This window comes from Galeopterus variegatus, unplaced genomic scaffold, assembly GCF_000696425.1.
Source record: "Galeopterus variegatus unplaced genomic scaffold, G_variegatus-3.0.2 Scaffold1224, whole genome shotgun sequence".
Classification (NCBI taxonomy): Eukaryota; Metazoa; Chordata; class Mammalia; order Dermoptera; family Cynocephalidae; genus Galeopterus; species Galeopterus variegatus.
The window spans coordinates 367,125-380,325 of record NW_007727335.1 but is presented as its reverse complement, the minus strand read 5'-3'; the positions used below and the strand labels follow the sequence as shown (position 1 = coordinate 380,325).

Below are 13,201 nucleotides of genomic sequence, written 5' to 3'. Positions count from 1 at the left end.
TTGTTTTTCTCATTTCATTGTGTTATCTGAGCCTTCTTGTATCTCACTGAGTTTCTTTAAGATTGTTACTCAGAATTCCTTTTCAGACTTTTTAAAGGTTTCCTGTTAGTTGGGGTCCAGTATTTGAGAGTTACAGTATTCCTTTTCCTAAGAAAAATTCCATATTTTCTTCTTTTTTCCCCTGTATTTCTGGTATTCCTATGTTGATATCTAGTCATCTAGTGGAGGTGTTTTTTCTTCTATTACTCTGTAGTGGCTTTTGAGGAGAGAGACTCCCTTCTATAGATTTGTTTTATATTGCCCATTGGATGGGGTGTTTTAGTTTGGGTTCTTGGTAGACTCACTAGTCTCAGTAGTTCTGGGTAGTTTCAGTGGTTCTGTGGATGCTGGTGGCTGCATCTGTGGCCAGAGTTATGCAGACATCTGGGCAGGTGGGGCCACATGGGCGATTGGGGTGGCCAAACAGTGGGCCCATGATGACAGGTGGAGCCATGTGCACAGCTGGGGCCACGCAGGCAGCCAGGAAAGGACCATGTGGGTGGTGTGGGCTGCATGTTGGGGTGTCCTGCATGAAACAAACTCCTGTGCAGGGAGAAGGGCTATGGCTTTGTAACTAGACCATGGCACAGGCAACCATGGTGGTGGTGGGGGTGGGCTGGGGCCCGAGCAAGAGGAGGGTTATCACTGGGAAGTGCTCATGGCTGAGCAGATTCTTTCTGCTTCAGGGCAGAATTCCTCCTGCATTGATCCTGGTGTTGGAGATGTGGTGGCTGAAGCTGAGTGCCCTTCTCCTCTCTACACCACCCTGCTTGTTTTTTTGTGCTCCATGGGGTCCTCACCAGGCTCCTGCTGCCCTCACGGTCTCCCACAGATGTTCTCCCCTGTACTTAGCTGTCCATTCCTTGCTTTGGTCGATCCTTTCTGTTGGAGGACTGCAGGTTGAGCACTCTAGTCTGCTATCTTGCTCCAACTCTTTTCTGATACTATGCATAAGATGCGTAAATCTGCCATTGTAATTTTACCAATGGTGAAATCAAGGATCAGAGTTAAGTTAGCTAGCATCCTGAGACTTGGAAGGGAAAGAGATGCTATGAAAAGCATGTGCTTTTCTTAATATTTTCTCAACTGATAGATCCCTTTATTATATAATGCCCTTATCTTTTTTAAAATACTTTTTGGTTTAAAGTCTACTTTATCTGATACAAGAATAACTACTCCTGCTAGTTTTGGTTTCCATTTGTGTGGTATATCTTTTTCCATCCCTTCACTATTAGTCTGTATGAGTCTTTACAGGTGAGGTGGGTTCTTGTAGGTAGCATATGTTTGAGTCTAGTTGTCAAATCCATTCAACCAGTCTATGTCTTTTGAGTGAGAAATCCAATCCACTTACATTTAGGGTTGTTACTGAAAGGTATTGTCTTACTCCTGGCATTTCATTGCTTTTTGTATGGTTGTTTTAAATATCTTTGTCCCATTCTTTCCCTTTTATTGTTTGTCTTCATTGTGTTTTGGTTTTTTTGAGGTGGTATTATATAGTTTTTTTCTTTCTTGTTTGCATATCTGCTCTACCAGTCATGTTTGTTCTTTCTTGTGTATTCATGGTGATGACTATCACTTCTGGGGTTCCAGGTGCAGGACTCTCTTGAGGATTTCTGGAAGAGCTGGTCATATGGTCATATGGTGAACTCTTGCAGTTTTTGATTGTCTGGGAAATACACTATTTCCGAAGGATAGCCTTGCTGAGTATAATATTCTTGGCTGGCAGTTTTTTTCTTTTAGTACTTTGAATATATCATACCATTCTCTTCTGGCTTGTAGGGTTTTTGCTGAGAAGTCTGCTGTTAGTCTGATGGGGACTTTCTTATAGGTGACTTGACACTTTTGCTGTTTCTAGGATTCTTTTTGACTTTTGACAGTTTGACTGCTGTGTCTGAGAGAGGTCCTTTTAGATTGACTCTGTTTGGGGATCTTTGAGCCTCTTGGATCTGGAAGTGCATATCTCTACGAATACCTGGGAAGTTTTCCACTATTAATTATTTCATTGAATATATTTTCAATGGCTTTTCCTTTCTCCTACCTTTCCAGAACACCCATGATTAGGATGTTTGTGTGCTTACGGTTGTCTGATAGCTGTCACAGATTTTCTTCACTTTATTATTATTTAGTCTCCTTGGATTATTTTGAAAAGACCATCTTTGAGATGAGAAATTCTTCCACTTGCTCTAGCCTGCTGCTTAAGCTTTCAATTGTAGTTTTTATCTCGTTGACTGAGTCTTTCAGCTCCAGTTCTGCTACATTCCTTTTTATGGTAATTATCTCTTTGTAAATTTCTTCCTTCATGTCCTGGATTGTTTTTCTCATTTCATTGTGTTATCTGAGCCTTCTTGTATCTCACTGAGTTTCTTTAAGATTGTTACTCAGAATTCCTTTTCAGACTTTTTAAAGGTTTCCTGTTAGTTGGGGTCCAGTATTTGAGAGTTACAGTATTCCTTTTCCTAAGAAAAATTCCATATTTTCTTCTTTTTTCCCCTGTATTTCTGGTATTCCTATGTTGATATCTAGTCATCTAGTGGAGGTGTTGTTTCTTCTATTACTCTGTAGTGGCTTTTGAGGAGAGAGACTCCCTTCTATAGATTTGTTTTATATTGCCCATTGGATGGGGTGTTTTAGTTTGGGTTCTTGGTAGACTCACTAGTCTCAGTAGTTCTGGGTAGTTTCAGTGGTTCTGTGGATGCTGGTGGCTGCATCTGTGGCCAGAGTTATGCAGACATCTGGGCAGGTGGGGCCACATGGGCGATTGGGGTGGCCAAACAGTGGGCCCATGATGACAGGTGGAGCCATGTGCACAGCTGGGGCCACGCAGGCAGCCAAGAAAGGACCATGTGGGTGGTGTGGGCTGCATGTTGGGGTGTGCTGCATGAAACAAACTCCTGTGCAGGGAGAAGGGCTATGGCTTTGTAACTAGACCATGGCACAGGCAACCATGGTGGTGGTGGGGGTGGGCTGGGGCCCGAGCAAGAGGAGGGTTATCACTGGGAAGTGCTCATGGCTGAGCAGATTCTTTCTGCTTCAGGGCAGAATTCCTCCTGCATTGATCCTGGTGTTGGAGATGTGGTGGCTGAAGCTGAGTGCCCTTCTCCTCTCTACACCACCCTGCTTGTTTTTTTGTGCTCCATGGGGTCCTCACCAGGCTCCTGCTGCCCTCACGGTCTCCCACAGATGTTCTCCCCTGTACTTAGCTGTCCATTCCTTGCTTTGGTCGATCCTTTCTGTTGGAGGACTGCAGGTTGAGCACTCTAGTCTGCTATCTTGCTCCAACTCTTTTCTGATACTATGCATAAGATGGGTAAATCTGCCATTGTAATTTTACCAATGGTGAAATCAAGGATCAGAGTTAAGTTAGCTAGCGTCCTTTCTGTTGGAGGACTGCAGGTTGAGCACTCTAGTCTGCTATCTTGCTCCAACTCTTTTCTGATACTATGCATAAGATGCGTAAATCTGCCATTGTAATTTTACCAATGGTGAAATCAAGGATCAGAGTTAAGTTAGCTAGCATCCTGAGACTTGGAAGGGAAAGAGATGCTATGAAAAGCATGTGCTTTTCTTAATATTTTCTCAACTATCCAAGGCCTCTATTCACTTCCCCCCCCTAATTTTAATAATAGTAGATACTTATTATAGAAAAATTAGGAAAATACAGAAAAGCACAAGAAAAAATTAAATCACCTGTAGCCTCATCATTTAGTGATAAGTGTAGCACCTTGAGATTATACACTTCCAGTATTTTTAATGCGTATATATATTACAAGGGATCATAGTGTACATATTGTAATATTTTTATTTAACATAATTGTAATATTTTTACTTAACATATCATGAATGATTCATTTAATACTTAATTAACATCAGTTTCAACAGATTTTAAGACTTTCTGTACATTCATGATGGTTTCTGAAATATACATTTCCAGGTAGAATTTCAAAGTCAAAAGGCAATTCTTAAGGCTTCTGGTATTGATTGCCAGAGATAGAATGTGTTCACATCTCACTAGCAGCACGGAGACCCAATTTTCCTGAATGTTTGTCTGTTTTATAGGGAAAAGAGCCATCTCAACTCTTGCTTTAATATACATTTCAACTCTAGTGAGGTTGAACATTCAGGTATTGTTTACTGGCACGTGTTCTTTCATTATTTGCCTATTTAAATACCATTAGTTCTATTGGAAATTTTTCATGGGGAGACAGTAGAGAAGTGGCTCCACAACAGGGTTCCGAGTTCCTACTGCCTGGGTTCAAAGTCTAACCTTACCACTTTTTAGCTATATGATCTTTAGCATTCATTACCTCACTTGTGAAATATGGGCTGTAGTGAGAAATAACTAATAAATATATACAAAGCCCTTAGCAAGTACCTGTTACATTTTTTATTGATATATGTAAGAGCTCTCTTATACAGAGTATTTCCTTTTGGCAATATATCAACTCCTACTTAATGTCCTCCCTTTTCACTTTGTTTGGATCTTTCTCTGTGGAAAAGGAGGAAAATGAGTCAAGTAGCTCTTACAATATATTTTGTTACATTTTACCATCTTTTCCAAATGACCCCATCCCTTTTTTTCATATTCTCTCCAAACATGGGCATTTAGCCCTCCTGTCATTCTTACTGGTTAGCACATGCCCACTTGTATATGCCCCAAGAGCATTACTTCTCTTCATTTTTGTCCTCATGAAAATTCTTTTTCTATGCACAGGATTCTAGATTTCCATATAGATTTGCTTTTGGTAAGGTGTTATTCCTCCAACAATTAGGTCTTTTGAATAACATGTCTTTCTGTTTCTGATTAATGTGTACAACTTTCCACCTTGAACTAAGCACCAGCCTAAAGATACCCTTCCTGCTGGGTCACTCAGAAGAGAAGTCTCAACTGACCATGGCCATTACTGTCTTCATTTTCATTGTCTTTAACAAAATTTTCAAAAGATACTGTGAAGTATTGCTAACGTAAGAAAACTGAACGTGTGAGATTCCTGGAAAATAAGTCACTGACCCGGCAACTGACAAATATTTTTTGAGAACCTGAGCCCAAGGAAGTGTTCTAGGGACTGTGGAGATACAGCTTGAGAAACAAATAAGATGGCAGCTTCTGACCCAGAGCCTTGAGGATTAGGTGGAATGTGATAGCAACTCTGATATATCCTAAGACCAAAGGAGTCCTTACGTCTGGGAGAGGAAGACTTAGAACTCCAATAGACTCTTAACATCTAGGCCAGGCTCTTTCTCACCCTAATTCCCACTACTACCCCTATGGAAGTTCTAGGCTAGCCTACAGGTTGGGCAAGGAAACCACATAATAGCCCCTTCTCTAGGGTCACATCAATAAAGACAAAGCTCCTGATTACCCTGTGGTCCAAGGGCTCCGGGTTTTCTCTTAGTAGAAACTTAACATATTAACAAAACTGGCTCATATTTTGCTATAGGCACTGCTTGAGAATCTGGCTACACCCATGCTTCTCCTATAGACATGACCCCACCTCAAAAGGAAGTCAACAGGAGTGCTCCACACTTTCTTCCTGGCCTTTGTCTGTTGTTACCTCCACTGGAAACATTCTTCCCTGGCCTACCTGCCCCCCTCCCCTGGGTAACTCCTATTCACTCTTCAGGTCACTTTCCCCATTTCTTCTTCCAAGGTTTAGCTAGGTGCTCCTTAAGGTCACATAGCACTGATTACACCATAGTGTCATTACATGTTTGGTTACCTTGTCCATCAGATGGTAAAGGTTATGTCATTTCCCATTGTATCCCTGGTCCCTGGCACAAAGCAGGTACTCAAAAAATAATGGTTAGGTAAATTAATTTGTATTCTTCTCATGCCTCCTTAATTTCTGGCCTGTCCTAGGCTTGTTAAATAATTGATGAAACCATTCCTCCACCTTTTGTGCTGCCCTGTTACTGTTGTTAATTGGGTTAGTAAAACTTTTGAGTTCCTGAGACAAATTGTCCCTCATACTGTCCACAACATTCCCCAACCCTGGCACATTGACAGATGCAGTGACAGAGCCTGGGACACTACACCTTTTTGACATTCTCATAGAAAATGAGGTTTCAATGTTACATTCCCATTTTTCGTATTTCCTGAGTACTCCTAATGGTAAGAGAAAAGCTGGAAGTAGTGATTCTCCCGTCTTCTGATTACTAACAGGAAAAGCTTTCACGGGACAATTTGCACTAGCATTGGGAAACACTACACAAAGCAAGTTAGACTGACTCAAGACCTAGTAGTTTACAACCTTTATGGAGTCTTATTCTAAGATAAGACTAACTAAGATAAAAATACCAGTGAATTATTTACAACATTCATTGTATTCACAAGTTACTTTACAGTGTGTACTCTCTGATGGCGCATAAGGACTGATCTGTGCCTGAACGCCTTCCCACATTCACTACATATGTAAGCTTCATCCCCAGAATGGATTCTCTGATGCTGAACAAGGGCTGAGCTCCTTTTGAAGGTTTTGCCACATTCACTACACTGATAAGGTTCCTCTCCACTATGAATTCTCTGGTGTCTGATGAGATTTGAGCTCAAACTGAAGGCTTTTCCACATTCATTACATTCATATGGTTTCTCTCCACTGTGTATTCTCTGATGGGTAATCAGCTCTGAGCTCTGCCTGAAAGCTTTTCCACATTCATTACATTCATATGGTCTCTCTCCTGTATGAATTCGCTGATGTCTAATAAGTTTTGAGCTCTGGCTAAAGGTTTTCCCACATTCATTACACTCATAGGGTTTCTCACCAGTGTGAATTCTTTGATGTATAATGAGATATGAACTTTGACTGAATGCTTTGCCACATTCATTACACTTACAAGCCTTCTCACCAGTATGGATTTTCCGATGTCTAATGAGGGCTGAGCTCTGATTGAAAGCCTTCCCACATTCACTACATTCATATGCTTTCTCACCACTATGAATTCTCTGATGAATAATAAGATATGACCTTAAACTAAAGGCCTTCCCACAATGGTTACATTTATAGGGCTTTTCTCCAGTATGGATTCTCTGATGTTGTGTTAGAGAGGAATGCTGCTTGAAACTGTGTCCACATACATCACATCTATAAGGTCTCTCTTCTGTAGAAACATTCTTACATGTTATAGAGTTTGCAGTGAGAATCAAGCATCTTTCTGGCTCCTGATGATGGTCTCTCCTTCCTAGAGATTTGTGTGTGAAGATCATTTGACTAAAACTGCCCCTTTGGGAAGGGGATCTTAATTTTGCACCTGTAGTACTTCCCTGCTTCCACTCTAAACTGCTTTCGTGCTCACTAACTCCTCCAAATGAAGGTTCCTGAGGGAGTCTTTGTGATTTTTCTCCTGAAATGTCCTCCTTTGTTGCTGTTGCATTGTTCTCACAATCTGAAATGATAAATAGCAAAAAACAGAGTTTACATTTCTCCAGTCACTCTCAATACTCACTTTCTACGTGAGAGAAAACAGAAGCTTCTACCTACAAAGATGTCACTGTCCATGTATATGTTTTCTTCAGTTGGTCAAAACAGGGTCTCCTTTTCTAATGCTGAAACCTACATCTGTACTTTGAATTTCATCCTTTCCTGCCTCCTTTGGGACTTCAATTATCAATTACCTACTATTTCTTTCCTATTATTTTCAATCTTTTCCTCCATAATCCTGTTCAACAGCAGTTACATAACTCATGTCTCTCTCACCTTTTCAAATCAAGCTCCTTGCCTATACATCTCCCTCAAGCAACCTCACTCACTCCTATTTAAAGTTTCTTGAAAGGGTTGTCTGTACTCACCTCTTCACTCTGCAATTTTGTTTCTGCCTTCCCCCACCACTTCCACTGATGGTAGTCTCATAAAAATCACCAACTTCATAGTTGCTTCATCCAATGAATACTTTCTGGATCCTACTTAGTTGGCCTCTCTGCAGCACTGACATTGCGGACCACAATTTCCTTCTAGAGACATTCTCTTGCAGTCATATTAGCCTGATTTCTGTGGCCGTTTCTTCTTAAGATTATAGGGCTAGGCACTCAATCACTAGTGTTCCTCTAGATTCTGTTCTGAGCTCTCCTGTACCCTCACTCCACAAACTCTCTACCTCCTAGGTTTCAATTACTACTTATATTGTGAGCTTAATGTCTTCCCAGATCTCCAATTCTATCCCAATTCTATTAACCTCTAAACACTCATATCCAACTGCTAATTGGGCATTTAATTACTGAATAAATTTCACAAGCACCAAAATGTCCCAATCTAAACATATCATCAGATGTACTTGTTTTTCCTTATGTTTTCCCATTTATGTGAATAGCACCACCATTAACCAGGTTGTTCAAGACTGAAACCTGAGTACTATTCTCAACTCCTCTCCCTCATGCTCTACTTTTAACAATTACCAGGGATTGCAATTCAATTTAAGTGCTAAAGAACAGGAGTCAACTTTGATCTTCCCCAGCCCCCACCATAACACATATTGATTTATATTCACTGTGGCCACTTGGATTACAACAGTCTCTAACAGGAATCTACTCTTGTCTTCCTCAAATCCACTCTCTACTCTGTAGGTAAGTTCTAAACCACAAATCCAACCATGTCAGTCCCTTGTCCAAGATCCTTCAACTGCCTTCCACTACACTTAAGAAACAGTACAAACGAATTAGCATGTGTAGTGGGTTGAATGTCCCCCCAACTCACTGAAGCTTAATCCCCTCTGTAATTGTTGAGGGTGGGAAATCCTATCATGATAATTGAAAGCTGCAGCCTTAAAGAGGTGATTAGATTGTGAGGACCATGCTCAAGTAATTGGATTAATCCACTGATGGTTTAATGGTGGTCATGGGTCTGGTTCAGAGGGCATTAAGAATGAAGAGTTAACTCTCTCTTGCTTCTGCCTTTCTTACAACGTGAGACCCTGCATCATCGAAGTCACCATCAAATAAGGCCATCACCATAAGTGTTCCCTGCATTTTGGACCTCCCTGCCTCCAAACTGTAAGCAATAAATTTCATTTTCTTTACAAATTACCCAGTTCTAGGTATTTTGTCATAAGCAACAGAAATGGACTAATACAGAAAACTGGTACCAGAGAAGTGGGGTACTGCTTAAAACAAATACTTGAAAATGTGGAAAGAGCTTTGGAACTGAGTGTTGGGAAAAGGTTGGAGGAGTCAGAAGAAGGTAAAAAGATGAGGGAAAGTTTGGAACTTCTTAGAGACTGGTTAAATGGTGGTGAGCAGAATGCTGATAGAAATATGGAGAGTGGGGCCGAGCCTGTGGCGCACTCGGGAGAGTGCGGCGCTGGGAGCGCAGCAGCGCTCCTGCCGCAGGTTCAGATCCTATATAGGGATGACCGGTGCGCTTGCAGTGCTCATTGGCTGAGCGCGGTGCGGCCCGGTCTCAAAAAGGACAAAAAAAAAAAAAAAAAAAAAAGGAATATGGAGAGTGAAGTTCATTCTGAGAAGATCACAGATGTAAATAGGAAGAAACTTTGGAAACTGGGGCAAAGATCACTCTTGCTATGAACTGGCAAGGAACTTGGCTGCATTTTGTTCATGCTGAAAAGTTGTATAGAATGTGGAACTTTAACATTATAAATCAGAGTATTTGGCAGAAGAAGTTTCTAAGCAGCAAAGCATTCAGGAAGCTGCATAGTTACCTGCAACAGCCTACACTGAGTTATGGCAGTAAAGGCATGAAGTAAAAGCAGAATCTATAATAGGGAAGCAGAGGGCAAAAAATTGGAAAAGTCTCACCTTGGCCATATAAAAAGTGAGAAAGTCAGTTTGAGAGAGGGGAACAAGGGTATAGCCTGCTGACCATTTGCTAAGGAGATTAGTACCGAAGAAAGGGACAAAAGAGAATGGAAAAAAGACTTTAAAGGCATTTCAGAGTTCTTAGAGGCTGCCCCTTCCATCACAGGCCCAGAGTGCCAAGGGAGGCAGAATGGCCTCCATGGGCTCAGTGCCCAGAGCCACCCTGGGATGCTGGTCCCCATACCCTGACTGCTCCAGCTGTAGCTAAACTGGCCCCAGGTGTGGCTGGACCTGCAGCTTTGGAAGATATAAGCCAGAAGCCTTGGCAGCGTCCACATGGTGTTACGTCTGTAGGCTTGGAGAAGACCAGAGCTGTGGAGGCTTGGGAGCCTCCAACCCATTTATAAAGATGTATGGAAAAGCCTGGGGCCCAGGAAGAGATCTGTTGCAGGGGCAGAGTCACTGCAGACACCCTTCATTAGAGCAATGACAAGCAGAAATGTGGGGTCAGAACTGCAGCAGAACCCCCCCACCAGTGCCATGTATAGTGGAGCCATGAGAGCGGGACCACAATGGAGACCCCAGGACTGTGGAACTACCAGCATGCAAGCCAGCCTATGAGAGCTGAAGCATGGCCAGAGACCAGGACAGCCATGGGGGCGGAGCTACCTGAAGACTTGGAGGCCCAATCGCTGCACCAGTCTGCAGAGGATGCCCAACATAGAGTCAAAGTAAATGATTTACCAGTTTTAAGATTCAATGCCTGCCCTGCTGAGTTTTGGACCTTTTTAGGACCTGTTACTCCTTTCATCTGGCCTATTTCTCCCTTTTTGAATGGAAATATATACCCTATGTTTGTCCCACCATTGTATCTTGGAAGTAGATAGCTAGTTTTGATTTCACAAATGGGACTTTGGACTTTTAAGCTGGGACAAGTTAAGACTTTGGGGCTATGGAGATGAAACGGAATGGAAATATATACCCTATGTTTGTCCCACCATTGTATCTTGGAAGTAGATAGCTAGTTTTGATTTCAGAAATGGGACTTTGGACTTTTAAGCTGGGACAAGTTAAGACTTTGGGGCTATGGAGATGAAACGTCGTATTTGTATGTGAAAAGGACATGAGTTTTGGGGGGCCAGGAGCAGAATTCAGTGGACTGAATGTCCCCCCCTCCCCAAGTTCACTAAAGCTTGATCCCCACTGTAACTGTTGAGGGTGGGAAATCGTATTGATAGTTGAAAGCTGGGGCTGTAAAGAGGTGATTAAATTGTGAGGACCATGACGAAGTAAATGGATTAATCCATTGATGGTTTAATGGTGGTCATGGGTGTGGTTCTGAAGGCTTTAAAAGGAGAAGGAATGAGGAGTTAGTTCTCTCTTGCTTCTGCCTTTCTTGCAACTGATACTGGGCATTGCTGAAGTCACCACCAAAGAAGGCCCTCACTGTAAGTGTTCCCTGGACTTTAGACTTCCCAGCCTTCAAAATGTAAGTGATAAATTTCATTTTCTTTACAAATTACCCAGTTCCAGGTATTCTGTCATAAGCAACAGACACACACTAATACAGCATTACATACGGGTTTTCACAACTTGGGTCCAATCTTCCTCTCTAGTTCATCTCTTAACCACCTCTCCTCTCAATTCTCTACTCAAATCAAATTGAACTGTACTTGCACTTTTCAGAATGGGTTCTATTCTCTCACCTTCAGGACTCTGCAGCCTTTGCTTGCACCACTCCTGCTCTTATTTACCTGGCTTCTCCTACTCATAATTCAAGTCCAAGCTTAGATGTCTCTTTCATAAGAAAGTGTTCCTTGAAGGTCTAAGAATGTGTTAGGTGCCTTTACATGAGCATCCACAGAACCTGGGTTCCTACTTTCATTCTACAATTTACTACACTGCATTACAATTCCCTTTTTGCTTGTCTACCATCCACCTGGACCTGAAAACTCCTTAAAGATAGAGACCTAGTACCTACCACAATACCAAATATCTATTTGTACCCTATAAAGTTATAAAATGATGCACTAAGTGAATGAATGACAAGGAAACTGACACAAGGAGGGCTGACTGCAATTCATAAGGGTTGCTGAATACAAGGCTGCTAAAATGAACATCTCTGATTAAGAATAATAAAGGTGATGCTCTCATGGGGCAAGTTTGTAAAACGCAATTAATTCTGCACCCTCAAAACCAGAGGCCTAACTGATAAGAGTTCCAAGATGAGTTTCTATTCCTCACCACTTGTAGGGGAAAAGCAAGGTTTCCAAGATTTCAGCTGTGTCTTTAGAGGCTGGAGTTGGATGTTTGTTGACTCTTGGGATGTTCCATGACATATCAAATCCTTCCATGGCACCGCTGGTCCCTGTGGACTAGCTGGGATCTGAAATTAGTAAAACATGGTTAGTTTAATGAGAAAATCCCTAGAGAAACTGCTTAGTAAAAAAATCTCAAGGAGGTCAATGAGGATATCTCTAGGGATGAAGGACAGGGTAATAAGACTATTTAAGAGTAGAGACAGGTATGGCCCTAGTAGTCACTTCAAGGTTATGGTTCAGTAGATACAAATTTTCAACCGACTGTTTTGATGTTACCACATGCCCCAGGCTGTGAATTTCTTTTCCCACACCACTTCTCTCTGTTCCCACCTGATGTCCTGGATCATCAAACTCCCTCTCCAAATCCTCCAACAGGGTCACGGCTTCCTCGCCGCTTTTTGGATTGTGTTGCTGAACCCAGATCTGCAACTCCTCAGGCAGGATGCTCAGGAACTGCTCCAACACTAGCAGCTCTAGGATCTGCTCCTTGGTGTGCAACTCTGGCATTAGCCACTGATAGCAAAGCTCCTGGAGTCGGCCCAAAGCCTCCCGGGGCCCAGGTGTCTCCTGGTAGCAAAACTTTCTGAATTGCTGGCGAAACAATTCTTGGCAGGATAGGGTACTCCCATTCTGTTTAAGTTTCTGACCCCAGGAAATGCCGTCTTCTACTTTTACTAGTGTTAGTTCTTGTTCCTGAATATCCTGAGATATCAAGGCTGAAACTGCTCTGGATTCCACAGCCATTCTGGGCTGAAACTGCTTAGCAAAAAAGCTGAGTACAACTGGGTGCTGTACTTCAGAAAGAGTGTGAGTAATCTCTTCTTTCCTGAAAGATACAAAAGCACTGTTAATTCACAGCAGTGAAAAATTATCTCTAAGAACTCTTAATAATAAAGATCAGTCACTCCAGTAATAAATACTCTGAAAGGGAGCATGTTTGAGACTGTAACTAAATAAATTATAATCAAATGACAAACTAAAAATCATTCACCTTATTCAGTGTCTCCCATTATGTAGAATTCCTACAACTAAAGACAGAAGAAATTATGTTAGAAGCAAAAGTATGTAGTATTAGCATGAGTCACATAGTGAGAAAATT

At 41.8% G+C, this 13,201-nt stretch overlaps 1 protein-coding gene across 1 annotated transcript; it reads right to left on the bottom strand.

Moving 5' to 3' along the window:
• Window positions 1–3,815: 3,815 nt before the first annotated feature.
• ZNF397 (zinc finger protein 397) lies at window positions 3,816–12,923 on the bottom strand. Its single transcript, XM_008575706.1, has 3 exons — window positions 12,433–12,923; window positions 12,026–12,167; window positions 3,816–7,419 (listed from the first exon to the last, which is right to left on the bottom strand). Exons 1-3 carry the CDS (start codon window positions 12,844–12,846, stop codon window positions 6,371–6,373), a joined length of 1,605 nt encoding a protein of 534 aa, XP_008573928.1. The 5' UTR covers window positions 12,847–12,923; the 3' UTR covers window positions 3,816–6,370.
• Window positions 12,924–13,201: the final 278 nt, after the last annotated feature.